General features: G+C 35.0%; 1 protein-coding gene across 1 annotated transcript in view; it reads left to right on the forward strand.

Annotated features, from left to right (window-relative positions):
- The first annotated feature begins 5,120 nt into the window (after positions 1–5,120).
- LOC132098861 (coiled-coil domain-containing protein 106-like) overlaps positions 5,121–21,704 on the forward strand; it is a 31,747-nt gene continuing 15,163 nt past the window's right edge. The window contains exons 1-3 of the mRNA XM_059505091.1: positions 5,121–5,414; positions 5,567–5,744; positions 7,973–8,300. Coding sequence (XP_059361074.1) covers positions 5,298–5,414; positions 5,567–5,744; positions 7,973–8,300 — 623 coding nt within the window. The 5' untranslated portion in view covers positions 5,121–5,297. The remainder of the gene's footprint in view (positions 5,415–5,566; positions 5,745–7,972; positions 8,301–21,704) is intronic.

The following is a 21,704-nucleotide window of genomic DNA, read 5'->3' on the forward strand; positions in this document are numbered from 1 at the left end:
AAGGTCAGCAGGGGGTGCTCTCCCTGTGATCTGTGTGGGTCCTAACGCCCAGACGGGGACACTATACTGCAAAAAAAGCTACATCCTTCGAATGAGATGTTAAACCAAGGTCTTGACTCTCTGTGGTCAATAAAAGTCCCATGGCACTTCTCATAAAAGAATAGGGGTGTAACCCCGGTGTCCTGGCCAAAGTCCCTCCACTGGCCCTTGTCAATCATGGCTTCCTAATAATTCCCATCCATTGAACTGGCTCTATCTTTTTCTCTCCTCTCCACCTGTATCTGGTGTATGGTCAGCGTACTGGCGCCATTGTACTGTGGCTGCTGTCGCATCATCCAGGTGGATCTACTAGCATGATATCTCTCTAAAACATGCTAGCAATGTGATAATACATACAGTATACATACAGCATAGCAACACCTAGAAACCACCAAAATACCCTGGCAACCGCATAGCAACATTATAGCCACCAGCCCAAGTACCCTAGCAACTGCATAGCAACACCCTGGCAATCACCCTGAATAGCTTAGTGTTAGGTCATGCCTCCTTGCCAGAAATGCAAGATCCAGTCCAAGACACCAGATCTTGTCAGAAAATATCAGTTTTGTCTGGTAACAAAAACAACCTGTCAGCAAACTTGCCTAGTACCCAAAATCTGTTTTGAAAAAGTCTTGTCTTGAACAGTTTTCTTTAAGCCAAAAAGCTAACTGAGTATAGCTAATGAAGAGCAAAAACAGGAGACAAAGTAATGATGATAAAAAAGGGAGCAGAGTTCATTGAATAGTCTAAGTTTCAATCCTCAGACTTTGTTTGACCAGAACAAATCTAACAAGCTTGTAATACCAAACTGCTTCACAACAACATGCCACAACTACATAGCCACATCCTAGAGACAGCCACAAACTTGACCTTCAAACTTGAAGCTTTTTAAAATACTTCAAACATAAAAAGTTTGGTAACATTTTACAATACAGGTGCACAAATATGCTTTAAATAATACTTAACTAACTTTTTTTAATCTAATTTTAAATATAGTGTTGTTTCTTCTTATTTGTTCCCTACATGCCAATGTAATGGCCTTCTTTGTTTTATGAAGGTTAAATGGAAAATATAACTTTCCCAAATAATGTAAACACATTCAAAAAACTAAGAAACATGAAACAAAATGTCTTGGATAAATTTAGTCATCATGTGACATTTGAATTAAAAAAAAAAAAACACTTATGCATACAATGTTAAAACCTTTTAATACTGCAGATGCATCCCTAGTTTTTCAGTTTCAGAGTCACTACCACAACAGCACTGCTAAATGATCCTGAAAGTCAAATGTACAAAACACACCTAAATCACAGTAAATAAAGATATACAGACAAGCACTCATGTTCACTTAACACCTTGATTTAATCTTGTTTTTCGTTCAAGTATGCATGAACCCTGAATCATCCTGTGCATGTGTGTGTGTGTGTGTGTGCGTGTGTGTGTGTGTTTTAACCACTTGTATAATTATGACTGAGTAAAAAGCAGGTAGTTTAAGCAGATTGGTGGGCTATATCAACATTATATCACTCAGGCACCAATATGCCATCCAGTAATAGGCCTCCTTGAAATATCGTTGCAGTATTTTTTTTTTTTTTTTACAGTTTAGTACCCAACCAGAACAGCAGTATATAACAGCAAGTCTTACTCATATTCTTTATTAACTTTGTTTTCAAGATTTTAATGCTCTATATCTGCATTTAAATGCTTAATTCTCAAATGTTGCAATTTATACATTAACACCATTTAAGAATATCTTAATTCTCTGTGTGGAAACTAACATTTACGAGCCAGTAGATGCATTTACACTTAGAACTGAGCCAGCTGATGATCAAAGAGAAAAAAAACAGAGGGATAAACAGACTGTTTTGTACAAGCCTGCTCCTCATCAGTCTCTCACGTTCCAGCGCGACCACATGAGCATCAGAGTTGAGCCACTGCAGTGACACTTTCTTCCTGTAGGCAGAGACCAACTTCTGTTCAGAGCTCAGCAAACCTAGGTGCAATTTGATGATAAAAAGATTTCAAGTGGACATGACTGGATACTTTCCATCTCTCAAATTACAAGTTTGACATTTGAGAGATTTACTTACAGTGCGTTCTCTCAGTTTTCTCATCCTGTTTTCTCATTCACTTTTTTGACATGCTTAATGGATGCCGCTAGCAAGGGTGTGGGGGATCTCCTCCAAATACCCTAACCTCTTGCCATCCCGTTCACACTCTGAAGATGTGCATTCAAAAAAAAAAATAAATCCTCGAAAGAATCTCTAAAGGAGATGGCTGAGAATCCATAAGCTTACAATATGAAAAAAAGAGAAGTCAGAGGCCTTGGGTTCTTATATTTACTGAAAACGGGGCTGGATAGTGGTCTAACCCTTCACGCTACACTGGCATTTTGAAAAATGCATCGAAACCTCGAGGGCAAAGGCCTTTTTTTCTACTTTTGATGTATGATAAATGGATTCCAACATTCCAAGAAATGTTTTCGTCTATTTTCACATTACATCCCAACCTTTCCACAACACTCATCTCATCATCTTTGCAGCCACTGGTATAAAAGACAATCAGAAAGTGTGGTGGAAAGAAAACTTCCCTCATTCTGATATGCTAAAGGTTGAAACATGATTTGCCCTGACCGCTATATGTTCAGCGTCTGTGTAAACCCTCGTGACTACAAATGTAAGGGAACAGTGCTGGCAGCCCAGTGATTTTCTGTGCTTGTTGTCTCACTGTAATTTATCTTTGCCCAGTGCAGAGGAGGCCGTCATTACCCAGAGTTCTCAGGTGACCACTGGCATTGAGCAGAACCTTTTTCTTTATCATTGTAGACTTTCCTTCAGCTGAAGAGAGAAATGCACAATGAACTTTCAAAGGGCATATCTATACAGAACATAGGTCATCAACAGCATCTTAAATTACATTTTGTAGCTTATGTACAAGTTTGTGCATTTTTATTTGTATATTTTCTGAGATTTGGAAATAACTGATGAACAAAAAAAAACTTTTTTCATACTCTTTGGCCTACAGCAGTTCTTATAACATTGCAACATTTTAATGGGTTTTGCAGTCTAAGTGATTATTGCTTTCTCTCTGTATTTTGTGGGTTCTAGCAATTTACAAGCCCAGATGGGTGAGGAATTACCTGAAGTGCATAAATGCAAAGTCTGCTTATCCCTGTCAAGTGTTTAATTGAATGTGATTTAATTTTTCATTCCACCAAATGGAAAGTACAATAACACTAGCTTGACTCTATCAAATTGCTTAATGACCTCTGTTTCTGTATACTGTATAACTGTGGAAATGACTTCTGACTACATAATTGCTTTTTTTTTTGGTTCAGTGGGAAAAAAGACAAAAATAGGTTCATGGTCATATATAAATATAAACAATGGGCACTGTCTAATTCTTTATTTTGCATATACCATTAAATCAGCTTGATTTTAGCTTATTGATGAGATGTGACTGTATTTGTTGTAAAATAAATAAATCTACTATGTATATATATATATATATATATATATATATATATATATATGCAGGTGCTGGTCATATAATTAGAATATCATCAAAAAGTTGGTTTATTTCACTAATTCCATTCAAAAAGAGAAACTACTTGTATATTATATTCAGAGGTGGGTAGAGTACCCAAAAACTGTACTCAAGTAAAAGTAAAAGTACTTCTAGAAATATTTACTCAAGTAAAAGTAAAAGTACTAGTCTTGAATAGTTACTTGAGTAAGAGTAAAAGAGTATTGGATAAAAAATCTACTCAAGTAGTTAGTTACTAGTTATTTTGGGTCATATATACTGAGCCTATTTTTATTTAGATATATAGATAAAATGTATGTGTGTGTGTATAAATGTATATATTTCATCAGACTTTACTCCAATTTATGTAATTTATTATAAAACCCTGTCTGTTTACTTAAGTAACAGATATAGGTGTCATGCCATAACATATTTTTAATACGGCTGACTTTATATTAAATGTGAATTTAACATTGAAAGTTAATGTGATATAAATATTGCTACTAATCTTTCATTGTTCAGAAAGAGAGCAAATAACATTTACATTATTAAAGATAGTTTTCACTGACAGTCTAGATTTCAATCACTCTCAGAAACTCCCATTAAAATCACTGAAACTGTTAACACTGTGAAATCAATATCTTAATTATAGATTCGTACACACATCTGCACTTAGTTGTTTCTGACGAGAGAATTCGTATATATATATATATATATATATATATATATATATATATATATATATATATATATATATATATATATATATATATATATATATATATTTATTTTTATTTTTTTTGTGTCAAATGAAAAATATTCTTGTTGGCTAATTCTGACAAATTTACAGTATTTATTATTTTTGTGCACTTTACTTGTCAAATAAAGAAATACTGTACCTGTTCATAAACTCAAGCCATTTCACCAAAGGGGTGTGAGAATTGGTGAATATTGAGCCATTGCGCACAGAGAATGGTGAACTTTTGTGATGCTTACAGACCCTACAGAAAAAGAAGGCAAAATGAAAAAAAGTATAACACATGAAAATATCAAATATCATACGGATAAAACACATTGTAAACATTTCACATAACAATGCTAATTTCAGACTTCCGGGCCATTAATACAATACAGGTGGACTTCATCCAGACAGATCCACTTCAATTGTGCAAAATATAATAATAATAATATATACTGTATATATATATATATATATATATATATATATATATATATATATATATATATATATATATATATAAAAATATATATATATAAATATATATATATATATATATATATATATATATATATATATATATATATATATATATATATATATATATAAATTGTACACAACTGTTTTCAACATTGATAATAATAATGTCTAGTTTCAAATAAGATAGCAATTTCATTTCATTAAATTGTTTATGTATTTATAGACAGACAGACTGGCTTACCATCGTAACCCATCGCTGCGATCGCATTTTTCCAGGCGCATGCCTTTTGGCGATTGCATTTTGGACACTGCATCCTACTTTTCAGGATACCCCATTTCTGCATCCATCTAACTATTCTTCTTTTTTTCGTGTTATCATAACTTCTAATATTTTTTAGGAGTTCTTGCAATAACCGAGTCATCTGTAACCTGCTTTCTAAGCCAACAACCGAACCAGCCTCTGTCCTGTTCCACATTCAAATGTTGTGGCACTTTAAATTTTGGTGCCTACTGGATGCGCACGACGTGCGTACCTGACTGTCCCGCGTTTATAATTGTCGTAAAACATACCACACGGACAACATACAGGAGCATCAAAGAAACTAAGTACCCACGAAGTTCTCTATTTGAGGTAAGCTAAACATGAAACATTTGTATTTATTTAGGAACATTGACATCATCAGTCTTTACTGTTCTAGCCAAAGTTGTACAGAACTGTTAGTTTACGAATGTAGCTGACATGACATGGTGTTTGTGTTCTTTGCTTTGCGCAACTTTATTTAGATGAAAATTCGTTTCAGCAAAAGAGCACATGGTGGAGTGATGGAGGCCAAGGAAGGTAAAGAAGAAGTACAAATTGTGGAAGATGCGATTGCGAATGAGGGCCTACAACAAGATGTGGATGAGGTCCCTGTTGGCCCAAAGAGAAAGAAGACAGTCAAACATTCCCCGAGGAAATTATGTAAGTCATTTTTGTGTTAATATTTTAACAACCCGTGCTTAATTAAAACCTGTAGCTTAGTGTTCTAGCCACTTTGTCAGCAGATTGCCAGCATTTTTTCAATTGTATTTGGCTGATTGTGGCACATCATATTTCCTATTTTTATTATTTTGTTGATATTGTATTTTTTGGTAATTGTAGCATAATAGTGTTGTCCCAATAGTAAAATTGCAACCACTCCAAATACAAGTAATTTTACACAGTTCTCCATAACAAAGTAAACATGTTTAAATTTATTTATTTTTTTTATTTTTTTTTACAAAATTCTGTCTAATAATAATAATACATATTATTTATGTTTTTGTTGCTATTGCACCATGGATTAGAAGTACAAGTTGTGCCTACAACAAGATGTTTGTGAAAGGACAGAGACACTGTGATAGAACCATTATCAACTTTCGTCACAGTACACAGAACAAAAGTGTAGCTGTTTATTTGTAAGTGCAAACTCACTGAAGGGCCATGCAGCAGTAGTCATGTTTATTAAATGCAGTATATAAATTAATTATCACATTATTACAGAAGGATCAAAACCATTGTAATTGTAATGTAAATGTAAAGCATTAATACTATATTATAGACATTTTCATAGGCACTTTGTGACTTGTGTAAAGCTGCTATACAAATAAATTTGATTATATATGTATTTTTTGGTAATTGTAGCATAATTGTAGCATAATAGTGTTGTCCCAATAGTAAAATTGCAACCAGTCCAAATACAAGTAATTTTACACAGTTCTCCATACCAAAGTAAACATGTTTAATTTAGTTTTTTTTAGTAGTTTAGTTTTTTTTACAAAATTCTGTCTAATAATAATAATACATATTATTTATTTTTTTTTTTTGTTGCTATTGCACCATGGATTATATATATATATATATATATATATATAAGGGGTGTAACGGTATTCGTACCGGACCGTTTCGGTACAGGGCTTTCGGTACGGTGCACATGTGTACCGAATGACCGAATGCAATATTTTGTTTGCGGAACATAGGCACATTTTCGTGTTCCCAAACGAACATATTAAGCGGCAGCAGTCTCCTCGTTCAGCGCAAATCACGCCCAGCAGCTGATTCTAAGGCCGGTGACACACTGGCTGCGTGGCGTGAGCGTTGCGATTCTGCTGCGTGTCAGTTGCTTCGCATTGCTCTTAATTCTGATCGGTCCAATGCAAAAACGAAATCTGAGCAGGTCTAAAAACTGAAACTGTTGATGCTGCACTTTACACTTTGGAAAAGTTATATATTTTTAAAAAAATGAGCAGCAGGGGTGCTGCACAAGATCCAGGGCCCTATGCATAACCAGTCCTAATGGGCCCCCCACCTTGAAAATATAGATTCCCTCTCTTCCTTTGGGGCCCTGGTTATCAGTACTGGTTTTACCCTCAGTCCGAGGCCCCTGATGAGCAGGCCTTGGTTTGAGACTAAGAGTATTTTAGTTAGTGGAGAACTTTGCAGCAGTATTTTATTTCTTATTCTTTTTTTATTTTATTATAAATTATATTTTATTATTTATTTTATTAAAAAGTATTAAAAAAAACAAATTGTTAAAAAAAGTTTATAGTAATAAACAACCTGCAGTCTAATGTTTGCATTTCTTTCCCCTACTGTCCCGAAAATGAACCGAACCGTGACTTTAAAACCGAGGTACGTACCGAACCATGATTTTTGCGTACCGTTACACCCCTAATATATATATATATATATATATATATATATATATATATATATATATATATATATATATATATATAGGACATATGCTTTTAAAGGAAAAACCTAAAAAATAAAATTTGCTGATAAATGACTCACCCCAGTCGATCCAATGTGTCGGTGACTTGCTTTCTTCAGTGCAATACAATTGGAGAAATGTAGTTTTCGTTGAAAAGTAAGCAGCACCAAAAATAATCCTCACAATTTTAGCTGATATACCACTTGTCCCCGAACCTCCCGCATTTCGATAGCGTTTCCCGGAATGCCGAGAAATCGCAGAGTGGGATGTCTGGCATCTTAAAGAACATTAGCTGAGATTAAACCTACTTCTAATACTGCAAGGATGACTGCAAGTGTCTCTTTAATATTTGTATTAATTAGGACTATCAACTGATTAAAATACTTAATCACAATTAATACTTTTGAAAGCCCTAGTTTATTTACTTGTTTGTATTGGTTATTTTTTTGTTCAGTGACCACAACGGATGGAATCATCCGCCGCTACAAGAATGCCCTTAAGAGATTCACCAAGTTTGGATCCATGAAAAAGGCCTTCACCAAGATTAATGTTGACCGCAACACAATTGCAAGAACAGCTATAATTGCTGAGCTAGCAATCACATATCCTGATACATTTCAGGAGCTGCTCCCTACAGATGAAGTCAATGAGAAGATCTCAGAGTTTGCAGAGCGCTGCAAGAGGGCTATGACAAAAGAGATGGCTGAAACGATCACAGCAAAGAAAAAAACTCCTCCCAATAATGTACAAGTACACCTATTTTTTTTTCTTCTCCTAAACAAGTTATCCTGTTGTTTTCCCTCCGAAACACTAAATATTTGTGTTGAGATTATTTTGTAACCCTCTGTTTGAGGAAGCACAGGTAATTATTTTCATTCTATGTCAGAAAATGTCAGAACCCTCTTTGTGAGGAAGAGCAAGTGCTGTTACTTGTCAGTTTTTTATGTATTGTGCACATAAATAAAGTTAAGTAAAATCTTTTGACGTGTCTGTTGCATTTTGTTAAGGTATTTAACATTATTTGACCATATAGGAATACTACTTAACATTTAATGACAAGTTAAACTTGTACCACTGCAGAAAAATATTCATGACACTGTTATAAAACTATTTGACAGATTATTAACACTAAATGACATTTTAATGACAAATTAAATGTGTACCACTTTACCTGAGGTCAAGAAATATATTCATGACACCGTGTAAATATATCCATGACACCGTTATAAAACTATTTGACAGATTATTAACACTTAATGACATTTTAATGACAAATTAAATGTGTACCACTTTACTTGAGGTCAAGAAATATATTCATGACACCTTGTAAATATATTAATGACACCGTTATAAAAGTATTTGACAGATTATTAACAGTTAATGACATTTTATTGACAAAATAAATGTGTACCACTTTACTTGAGGTCAAGAAATATATTCATGACACCGTGTAAATATATTCATGACACCGTTATAAAACTATTTGACAGATTATTAACACTTAATGACATTTTAATGACAAATTCAATTTGTACCACTGAAGAAAAAAAAAAATTGGTCATAAATTCATGACACAATTATAATGCCAGCCTCATGACAGTCAAAACCAACCACATGACAGTTTAATGTACTGTTAACCCATAAAGCTAAGTAGTTTCTTAAATTTGATAATTAATCTGCTATGTCATATTTTATAACAGATTTATGACAGGTTATGTTTTCTTGGTAATGTCAAGTTGTCATTACCAGGACACTGACAAGTTGCGTTGTCATGGTAATGTCAAGTTGTCATGACAAAGACACTGACACGTTATGATGTATTGGTTTATGTCAAGGTGTCATAACAAAGACATTTCAAACAATGTCATCTTTGCATTAAAAATGTCATAATTGAGCGAATGACACGACAGTTGTCATAAACATGCATAAAACTCCTTCATATTCATGACATGTGTCATGGCATTATTATGAAGGTGTCATGTTAGTCGTATGCACACCCCTTCAAGTAAAGTGTTACCAATGGTTCAATATTGAAGACACTCTAATCAGCTAATTAACTCAAAACACCTGCAAAGCCTTTATGGTCTCTCAGTCTAGTTCTATAGGCTACACAATCATGGGGAAGACTGCTGAATTGACAGTTGTCCAAAAGACGACCACTGACACCTTGCACAAGGAGGGCAAGACACAAAAGGTCATTGCAAAAGAGGCTGGCTATTCACAGAGCTCTGTGTCCAAGCACATTAACTCTTTCACACGTGAGTTTAAAATATTCTAGCTGAGACTCCGGCGTGTTTTTTTAGACGACCGCTATTTTAGAATGTATCACCTTATTGTTTTCATGGCGAAGCGTCATGCTTGTCATGTGACACAACACAGCCAAAATAGATCTGTATGACACATGGATCACTTTTATTTCGTTTTTCCTGTTTTATTCAAAATGTTCCCAAACATACTCACTATATTATGGTATATCTGATATTCCGATTCTCAAATATGTGCAAGTAAATATATTTGGTATACATATATATGTGCAAGTAAATATATTTTATATCGACCGTGTTAGTTGATCTATACTGGGTGATGGGCGCCGCCATGTTAGTTCGCGCTGAATCCGAGCATTATATGGTTGAAAACACTGAATATTTGTGATAATATGACAAACGCTCAGCGCGTCTGATCTGACTCTGCGTCAGCCAAAGCTCGAAAGCGGAATTAAATTCAGCAGTTGATGACGTGACGCACTGAAAGTTCTAATCACACCGGTGTGATCGTATGCTTCAGGGACCAAGAAAGACTGATCACACCGGTGTGATCATATGCGTTAAAGGGTTAATAGAGAGGTGAAGGGAAGGAAAATATGTGGTAGAAAAAAAGTGTACAAGCAATAAGGCTTAACCGCACCCTGGAGAGGATTGTGAAACAAAACCCATTCAAAAATGTGGGGGAGATTCACAAAGAGTGGACTGCAGCTGGAGTCAGTGCTTCAAGAACCACTACGCACAGACGTATACAAGACATGGGTTTCAGCTGTCGCATTCCTTGTGTCAAGCCACTCTTAAACAACAGACAGTGTCAGTAGCGTCTAAAGACAAAAAGGACTGGACTGCTGCTGAGTGGTCCAAAGTTATGTTCTCTGAAATGTTGCATTTCCTTTGGAAATCAGGGTCCCAGAGTCTGGAGGAAGAGAGGAGAGTCACACAATCCACGTTGCTTGAGGGTGATGGTTTGGGGTGCCATGTCTTCTGCTGGTGTTGGTCCACTGTGTTTTCTGAGGTCCAAGGTCAACGCAGCCATATACCAGGAAGTTTTAGAGCACTTCATGCTTCCTGCTGCTGACCAACTTTATGGAGATGCAGATTTTATTTTTTCCAACAGGACTTAGCAGCTGCACACAGTGCCAAAGCTACCAGTACCTGGTTTGAGGACCATGGTATCCCTGTTCTTAATTAGCCAGCAAACTCGCCTGACCTTAACCCCATAGAAAATCTATGGGGTATTGTGAAGAAGATGATGTGATATGCCAGACCCAACAATGCAGAAGAGCTGAAGGCCACTATGCTTTTCATGTTCGTACTTTTTAGTTGGTCGAGATTTCTAAAAATCCTTTCTTTGTATTGTCTTAAGTAATATTCAAATTTTCTGAGATACTCAATTTGGTATTTTCCTTAATTGTCAGTTATAATCAGCAAAATTAAAAGAAATAATCATTTGAAATATATCAGTCTGTGTGTAATGAATGAATGTAATATACAAGTTACATTTTTTGAATGGAATTAGTGAAATAAATCAACTTTTTGATGATATATATATATATATATATATATATATATATATATATATATATATATATATATATATATATATACTGACAAAACACTCTATTAAAGTTCATAGTGGGGCGTTTTCTTCATTATGGCAAAATGGGCGATGCACCGCAAGTGTTTTTCTATCACATTCAATTACAGTGTTACACTTCTGTCACTGTTCTAGACTTTATGTTTTGCCTCTGCATATATACTGTAGTCCAATCAGCATCAAGTCACATTATGTGGATTTCACTCTGGGGGACAATTGGAAGTCCATACAAAGATTCATTTATTTATTTTAATTATAGGCACTGCGATGCAATCTCTATGTGTTTCAGGATGGGCTAGTACTAACATATTTTCATCATCATACATAACTACATTTAACTTGTGAAGCAATTGGTGGGAACAAACATACTTCTATTTATTATCTTTAAGCTGAAGTCAGGAACAGTCTGGATCGGTGCTGCCAGACGTATAATAATGATCATATTTGTACGATAATTTTGACCTCTGTATGATGTATGATCAATAATGAAAAAAAAATCCCATAATGTACAATAATTTCAGAATTTTGTAACACTTTAAATGATGGTTGCTGTAATAGGGCTTTTATACTCATTGATTTAGCTGTAGATCCTACGTTTACCATCAAAATTGTGAGGAGAAAATGAAGTTTTTAAGTAGTTAAGCATGTCTTCCATCTCATCTCACATTATGTCTTCTTGGGCAGTTATCATGGAGAAGGACTCTCTTTCACAGTCTAATGTTAATGTTCCTGCTGCGCGCTTAGGTCAGTTGTCAAGCTAAGGAAGGAGAACACGGGGAGAGGTGGAAAGATCACGGTTTAAAAAAAACTCACAAAAAGTCGAAGAAACATCAGGACAAAAATAAAAATCTAGTCCTAGCTCAAGGCTCCATAGCCCATAGTTATTTATGTATTGTGGTTTGTACACAAATATTTGACCTATTCTTAAGTCGTGTGAAAAAGTTGTTGGTCTAGATAAAAATCCATGTTCTGTACGTTTGACTCCAGTATAATAGCTTTCTTCCAAATATGATAATTTTGATCTTCTGGTATGATAAATTACTTGGACATTTCCAATCTGGCAACACTGCTCTGTATGGCCTGAATAAAGTGAACCAGTATAACCTGTAAAGTTTAGATGGATGACGATTGTAATGGAGGTAAAGACGATTACAATAACATACAGGAGTTGTAGTGTTTTAAACAGTTAATATAAAATATGTTTATATGGGCACAACACGTTTATATGGGCATGACAGAGGAACTGTTCACAAAAAAAAAAGAGAATCATCCTCAAACTTAATCTTGAACTTGGTTAAACAATTATCTTTATTTAAAATGTTTCAAGTCTTAATATCTTTCCTTTTGTTATAATGGGATAAATCATACTGGGATGCTAAAATTGTTGGACATGGCACCCTACTTAGAAACTTTTCCACCAGCTGCCACTGGTGTTAAAGGGATAGTTCACCCAAAAATGAAAATTAGCCCATGATTTACTCACCCTCATTGATTTTCATTGACCCTCACCCTCAATGACTTTCTTCTTTCAGACAAATCCAATCTGACTGATATTTAAAATTGCCTTGGCTCTTCCAAGCTTTATAATGGCAGTGGGTGGGTATTTCTGTTAAACAGACCAAAATAAGTCCAATGAAGTGTATCCATCCATAATAAAAAGTGCCTCACATGGCTTTGGGGGGTGAATTGATGCATTCTTGTAAGAAAAAACTGAGTTCAGCAGTTCAAAAAGCAACTGTTTTTACTTGTAAGCTTTGCTGTAGTATGACAGACAGAAAAAAAATAATTTTAACCCTAGTGACTGGATGCAAAATCTCAAGGTTGTGTTATTCAATGTTTGTGTATGACCATGGAAACTGTGAAACTGTTTTCATGGTGATTCAATCAAAGAGGGAGTAACAGAAAATTAATTTGCTGTGGCACTATTAAAATGCTGACATGAGACAGGGGAATTGTCCTATCTGCTTTTACAGAATGAGATGTTTAACGGTGGGTAGACGTTTCCAGCTTTCTCTAGTAAACATGACAGAACAAAACAAATGATGGCATTTATAATATAAATAATGTTGACAATAAATGAACAATTTATTTTCTCTTTTAAGAAGGAAGTACGCATGCATTCTTTCAAGAAATTTTGTGAACAGTCTAGTATAAAACAAATAATTGAATTTTGTAACTAATTATAGCACAATGGCTTTTTCTTTCTCTACCAGCAGTGCAGTGCCACAGACCAAGGACACAACACTTTAAATGAAAATGTGAAATATATAATATCCTAATCTACTGCATGTGCTGAGTGACAGGAGTCCCACAGAGCTTTATTGTCCTGACTGTAAATGGAGCTGGAAAAATGGAAGTGTGGACATTGTATCCGGGGAGCTTCGGCCTAGACTTGAACCTCTTTGAGGTGATGCTGGGCATGAGAGAGCACAGTTTACTGCTGTTATTAGAGCCTCCTCTTTTATCTCATCGGGTGCATGGCAGGGGGCCTTCATTTCTTAGTACCCAGCCTGTGGCTTCTGTGTAAGGTCCACAATATTGTTAAATGTGTTAAACTCACTAGCTCTGTTCCAAAACCCAGCAAACTGTTTGCTATCTACTGTTTACATAAGCATGTTCCTTCAAAGCCAGATATAGAATTAAAAAAAAAAGATCTTGATGAGCTTGTTCAGGTGTGTTTAGCCACGTTTCCACCTAAATTACCTGGAACAATTGTACAAGGAACATTTTTCCCAGAAATATGATACATGATAACGTCAGTCAGCTCGCCTTGGCTACTGCAATTTTCCTCACTGTACATTTACAGTAAGACAAATTATGATTAAATCACCACTGCCTCCTTTGTTTTCATTTAAACATATTAATAGCCATAGAAATGTATTTCAGGGAAATGTGTATATACATTACAATGAAACAAAATATTATATCAAACATTATTGCCTCTTTTATTTGCATTTTAACATATTAATGGATTAATTTAATAAAGACCAAATATTACCTGTTAGATTTACCCAAAACGAAATCTATTTTATGTTAAACCAGTCTTAAAGAGACATCAGAGCCAGCAGCAAATGTCAGAAGGACTAGCCAAGTCGAGAATGCTCTCATCAGTAAACATGAGCACTGAGCATCCGCTGATCGCATGGAGCTGATCGTCTCAGAAATCGGCAAAACACATTTTATTTATATTTATTTATAAAAATTCATATAAATAAATGTATTTATTATTAATTATTAATTATTTATTTATATAAACAACATTCTCACCTTAAACTACATTTCCTGGCACAGTAACAGTAATAGTTTGAAAATTATCCAAATAAATGTTGGTTGAAATTTCTAGACCGTTGAAAAGGTACTACCTCGCGAGCAGACACTTTCTGAGGGTAATTTTTTTTTCCCAGAACTTGATTTAGATCCTGTTTCCTTCGGTGAAAATGGAGTACCAGCACAAAGTCCCTAGTTCCTTGGTAAATTTCCAGTTGTGGAAATGCGGCTTTTGATTAGGGTTTGCGCTAAACTCTGAAGGAAAGTGAACCTCAAGGGACAAAGTTGAGAACTCCTGGGATAAACAATAAATTATTGTGTATTTAGATGATTCATTCTGTATATTTAACCCTCTGGGCTTCTTCGCCCGAAAACGGGCGAAAACTTGAACGTTTTGAAATGTTTAATTTTTTTGCTTCATCGGATGGGGATGAAACTTGGTGACTTTTGTTGTATTACCTATATGAACACACAAAAAAATCAAGGAGATGATTCTGATATGTTAAAGGGTCGTAAAAAAAAAAGTCACACTTAGCTTCCTCCCGCCCGAAAACGGGCGACATAGGAAATGAATGGGAAATACGAAAAAATAGGAAAACTCAGAGAAACTTTTGGTGGTACAAGCTACAGATCAGCAACTGTGCTGAAAAAAAGTGTACAGCAATGAAGGGGTGACACTCTAGAACATCAAGAGTGCAAATAAGATCCCCCCCCACACACACACACACACCCACGCACACAAACACACACACACATACACAGATAAACTGGCGACTGCAACAGCAAATTTGTAGAATATTCCACATAAAAATCAATAAATGAAAAAAAAAAACTTGCTCAAATGCACACACACACACACACACACACACACACACACACACACACACACACACAGAGAGAGAGAGAGAGAGAGAGAGAGAGAGAGAGAGAGAAAGAGAGAGACTGGTAAGACTGCAACAGCAAATTTTGAGAATATGCAAAAATAAATAAATAAAAAATACAAAAAGAGACTCTCGCTCAAATGCAACACACACACACACACACACACATTCACTCACACATACACACACACACACACACACACACATTGTGTTCCCTTTCTAACCAAATGCTATAGTTTGATTGTAATCATAATGCAAAACCTGATACTTATCTAAACATTTTTGTTAAGAAAATAAAGTAATCCTCTTTTAGAATATCTAAATGTATATCTAAATAAAAAAAACGAATAAGATAGAGAAATCATGTCTAAAACAACAAAAGGAATCAAAAAGCCTTTCTATATAGGATATATAGGAAGCTATAGACAGCCTACAGGCTGGTACAGGACATTACACAAAAGTGGCTATTTTTTAAAGCCACTAGATGAAGTTCTTCTCCTGGAACATTTTTTTTTTAGGCTGGCACTCTATTTTGATGTGAAATGCTGCATTTATTGAATTTTTTTTTAAATAAATATAAAATAAAAAATGATATTAATTCTAATGGAAAAAATAGCTCATAAAAATTATATAATTAATGCAAAGTATCATAAAAAAATCTAAAAATTCTAAATAATAATCAGAAAAAATTATAGAACAAAAATATATTTGATTGGTTATCCTGGGAAAAAGTAAAGTACAATTTTAAGGCTTCGCCCGTTTTCGGGCGGGAGGAAGCTAAGTGTGACCCATTTACGAAGAAGCCCAGAGGGTTTTAATCATGTTTTCCCTGTTGTGGTTTGTTTGGATTTCTATGTATTTAGCTTCTATTCCAGTGAAGCCCAATAAGGTTACAATAGCAAGTTGAAGGACCAGGGAGTCAAAGCTGCCAAAAATACAAATCAGACCAGCAATAAAGATTCTCTCTCTCTCTCTCTCTCTCTCTCTCTCTCTCTCTCTCTCTCTCTCTCTCTCTCTCTCTCTCTCTCTCTCTCTCTCTCTCTCTCTCTCTTTCTCTCTCTCTCTCTCAGCTCAAGCTTGCTGTGTTCTGAAAGAATTACTATATTCTACAGAAACCTCAATATCCAACAGAGTTTAATCTCACAGGATTCTTTTAACAATGATTTTGGAGAATTGTTAATTCCTCTATTCACGTATTACTTCTGATGGAATCCTGCAAGTGCATCTGGGATTTCAGTTGCAGTATTCCATCAAATCCAAAGGATATCTTTGGGACACTTGTAGTATTCCTCTGAACAGTATCAATTTCAAGTAGGCTTTATGATGGACCTTTTTACACTCCTTTTTTAAAGGGCTGCAGTTGTGTGCATGTGATGTAAAGGGAAAAATGTATAAGCAATAAATATTACATTCTGTAATCAACTAAACCTAATTTTGTGGTCTCATATTACATTTTGTTGGGTTTTATTATTCCATATTTTCTGGTTCTAAGCCTTAGTTGTACTTTAATAGACAACTCTATTTACTAGAGATGATGGAGTGCATTTGACATGTTAACAAACAGTTACAACTCTTTATTGCTTTTATTTGCATTAAAGGCGAATGGTGTAGCCATCAACCTTCAAATTGTCAGCTTCAGGAGACTTTCATAGGCACATCGATGTATTGATCTTTTTAATTGTATTTACTTCTGCATGGCTTAAAACAATTGCTGAACTTTATTTTTGAATTTAGAGACTCCCTATATTGATCAGATGCATTTATGATCAGAAGACCATAATCAATTCAAGGTCACTTTCCTCCTATTTTTACATCTTCAAACAGTCTGAACAGAAAAATAATGACAGAAGAAAACACTCTTGGCTAATAAAAGGATGTGCTTTGCCTAGTGAAACTCTTATCTAAATATGATTAACTTCGCTCTACTGCTGCGGCTGGCAATGAATGTCAGCCCACTGATTAAAGGGGGGACAAATAAAACCACTCTGCTACCTGGTAGAAATTAGGCAGAGGCTGTTTTTCTCTTTTCCTTTTCATCCATATAGTGGACAAGCTCTTTATTACTTCCCAGATCATGAAGACAGAGTGTTCACCTTTTAACAAGCCCCTGTAAATGTCAAGCTTCAATTTGAGAGGAATTACTCTTTTGCAAGGCACTCAAAAAATCAGACTGCAAATAAAAAAATTTTCATTTCAAATGTGAGGAGGAAAAAGCATGAGAGCATTTCAAATTATACATTGGCACAAACCCCATCGGTTGACCCTTTGCGGTGACTGTTCTTAAAAGAGAGCATTGATCCAGAGAAAGCTTGTCATGCACCAAGTGAGACGCTGCAGATGCGGGATGATTGAAACCACAGACACTGTTATATGTCACATTCTTAATATTATAGCCCAGACACTTTACAGAGTGGAGTAAAATGCCTTTCAAATTCAGGTGTGCATTTAAGTTTTATTGGAACAGAGGGGCTTGGGCAATGCAAGTCAAATAAAGGTGCAATTTTTGGCTGCATTTTCAAAAGAATCAATAGAACAGAAATAATTAACTGACTGATAGACAGTCAGATAGATTGATTGATAACTGTAGTTTCAGTGCCTAGGAATCCATTGATTTCATTTCTGTGCTAACCAACTATTTGCCAGCTATGTTGATATGTAAGTTCTGTTGTTGCCTGCATTTATAGTTCAGTGATTCAGTGTTTCCCAAAATCATAGTTTAAATGAACATGCAAACAGCATCACAAACTTGTGTGGGAAGAACAACAGCTTGCAATCTCGCACAATAAGCACACTAACATGTAGTACATTCGATATCTATACCATTCCATTTCAATTTCTATTTTAGTATGTCAACAATCGGCCCCATTTTTGAAGAATGTACATGCATGTGAAGCAAAAACTGGTGTATGATGTAAGAAGGAATGCTAAATGAGTCAAACAACAAATATGACAATGACAGGAAACAAAATTTGTGAAGCAGTCAGGTGCTAGGTTTGCTGCTGCACTATTCTCCAATGCCGTCATTGTACTGTGGAAGTTAATCAGTGAGTTACAGTTGTCCTGAAAACGCATCCTTGTTACATAGATTGATGTTAAGATGCTACAGGGGCTAGGAACAGTTAAGAAAAAGCAGAGACTAAACTCTCCCTTTGCAGCAAACTTCCCCCTATAACCCTGCTGTCCAGACAGAATGATTTGTTATCCTGTCACTCCATAAGTGTATCAGAACAAAATGAAAAGAAAAGTTTATGAGAACTCCTTAGACCCTTATATATCTGCTCAGCTTCCCCACATACATTAGATCTGTAGATCTGTATTACAACATAAAATGAGTTTTGCTTTATCCATTAAAAAAAGAAAGAAAGAAAAGAAAAGAAAACTGTATATATTTTAGCCTTTGTTTTATTTTAAAATTGTTAGATGGTTCTGGAGAAATCAATACCATATGTTCAACCTCACATTCTGAATCTCACCAGGAAGAACAAAGCTTCATAATGGAATACTAGCATGCAGTTTACTACAAAGCTTCATAATGGAATACTAGCATGCAGTTTACTGCATACTGTGCAACACACTTTACACTGCTTGCTATTTTAAAACAATATCTGAAACAGTTGGCATTATGCAAAGATGAACTGTTTCAAAGTGAAGTATTCTACATTGATGGCACATGTCTGCATTACATATTTTGCGACCAGTTTCGTTGCAATAGGCTAATGCAATGAAAAGTTATTAGCATTTATAAGTGTAATTATTAATGGTTAATGATTGGTTTATTACTCTTGACCAATAGGTGGCGTTGTTACAAAATGTATGTGGCATAGTCAGTGTGAGGTGACAATGACACATACAAAGTCTGGTGCAAATATGTCAAAGCTTTGCTGAGATACAGCCTCTAAATCCTTTTTATCATCTTCCCAGCAAATTTGTTGATGCGCTAAATGAGAACCGTTTTGTATATCAATTCGAAATCCATAACTTTTTGCCAGTGGGGTCAAATTTGGTGAAAATCGAATGGTCTAGTAGGAGTTCGAAAAAGTAGATTTTCAACATTGATCAAAATGGCGGACAGGAAGTATGGCCAATTGTGGCATAATTGGTATCAATGTTCTCGGCATTACACATAGAATATAGGGAGAACATTTTCATTTCAATAGTCTAATATATTCAAAAGTTATTAGCATTTTTTTGATATTTCATTATATCTCTTGACCACAAGGTGGTGCTGCCACCAAACTTTTTGAGTACCTTCAGGACATGGAGCCGAATATTTTTGTGATTATTTTCAGAACGATACAATAATGCGTTCAAAAAGTACATCATTTTAAAACATAATTCAAAATGGCTGACACGGGAAAATTGGATATCATTCGACTCGACATGACTCAGTCAATCTAAAGAGACCAGTTTGGCCAAACCATTCAGAAGTTATAAGCAAAAATATGCATTTTTCATATCTCCTGACCACTAGGTGGCGCTGCTTTGAAAAACTGCAGGTAGTCTCAGGTCATGGTTTTTATAACACACACCAAGTTTGGTCTCAATATGCCAAACCGTTGCCGAGATATAGCCTCACATGCATTTTTGCATGCTTTTCGTCAAATTTGTCCACGAGAACGGTTGGAATCAACTTGAATTCCATTACTTTTTGCTATCATTGTCTGAAGATGATCTGAGCCAATTTTCATGAAAATCGGACTAACCATCTTGGACGAGTTCGAAAAAGTAGGTTTCAGAGGAAAAAAAGAATTTTCAATTTCTGGCTTACAGTTCAAAAGTTATTAGCATACAAATATTGAAACTTTGGACAAGTGGTGGCGCTAATTAACAAATTTGGTATAGTTAATGTTGGGACTGTCCTCTATCAGTGTGCAAATTATTAAACTTTCCTGCAATCGGTTCTATGGGCTACCATAGACTTGCAGCGGAAGAAGAAGAAGAAGAAGAAGAAGAATAACACCGCCAATGATTTCAATAGGTGCCTCGCACCTTCGGTGCTTGGCCCCTAATTACAACATTGATGAACTGCTGCATTTCTTAACCCAAACCTCCACAGTGTCCACAATGTCATTCTAATATAAATGACGGTATTCTGTATTTTAGCAGTAGATATCAGTGAACAGAAGGAGACAATGGTCTAATGGAGTTTATTTACAGGCTTCGGGAGAGGTGAAAGCAATGACCACAGGTGAGTTAATAAGGTAATCTTGAGCTAGGACTTACTAAGTCCGACTTAGCTGACAACAATCACCAAGGTTATTTGCAGAGTGAGGCTGAGTCAGAGTGCTGGGAGAAAGACAGAAGATGATGGTAGACGACTGGACTGGAATGGAATTCGTCAGAAAAACAGGTAAGTAGCAAAGGCATAAGCAGAATGGACCACCCTTATGAAAAATAAATTTATTAAAGTGTGCTATTGGTATACTTATTTTAAACAAAAAAATTAGGAAAGTATGCTTTGAGTTTGCTTTTTATGTACTTCTCAGAAATGTACTTAAAATCACATTTAAGTATACCTGACTTATAAAAATTCTAAATATATTTGAGCTATACTTCTAAAATCTGTGTTTTCATTATTATACGTTAGAGGGCGCTAGTACACATCGTCTGCACAGAATTTCCAAAAAAATGGAGACGAAAAAAGAAACAAAAGATACTAACACATGTAACTGAACACGGTCATCTGACATGAAAAAGCATCAAAACTGTAACATTATGGAATAAAATGTTGACCAATGAAGAGGTAATAATTCCAGTCAAGCTTTGGGGTGTGACTCCATTTACGTTTTGATTATCATTCTGAATCCAATTCATAGTCTTTTTTCAGCTTTTTGTTCAAAATGTTATTTCTTTATTTTGTTATGAAACTTTAAAGTGTTTTAAAAAAAGAATGCATTAAGCTAGAATAAAATGTTTTTGTTTACAAGCAGATACCCTGTTCTTTCTTTGGATTATTTATATGTACAGATATTGATGTAACAAAATATATACAAATTAAAACCTACAACCCGAATTCCGGAAAAGTTGGGACGTTTTTTAAATTTTAATAAAATGAAAACTAAAAGACTTTCAAATCACATGAGCCAATATTTTATTCACAATAGAACATAGATAACATAGCAAATGTTTAAACTGAGAAAGTTTACAATTTTATGCACAAAATGAGCTCATTTCAATTTT

Source organism: Carassius carassius, chromosome 2 (assembly GCF_963082965.1).
Source record: "Carassius carassius chromosome 2, fCarCar2.1, whole genome shotgun sequence".
Lineage (NCBI taxonomy): Eukaryota > Metazoa > Chordata > Actinopteri > Cypriniformes > Cyprinidae > Carassius > Carassius carassius.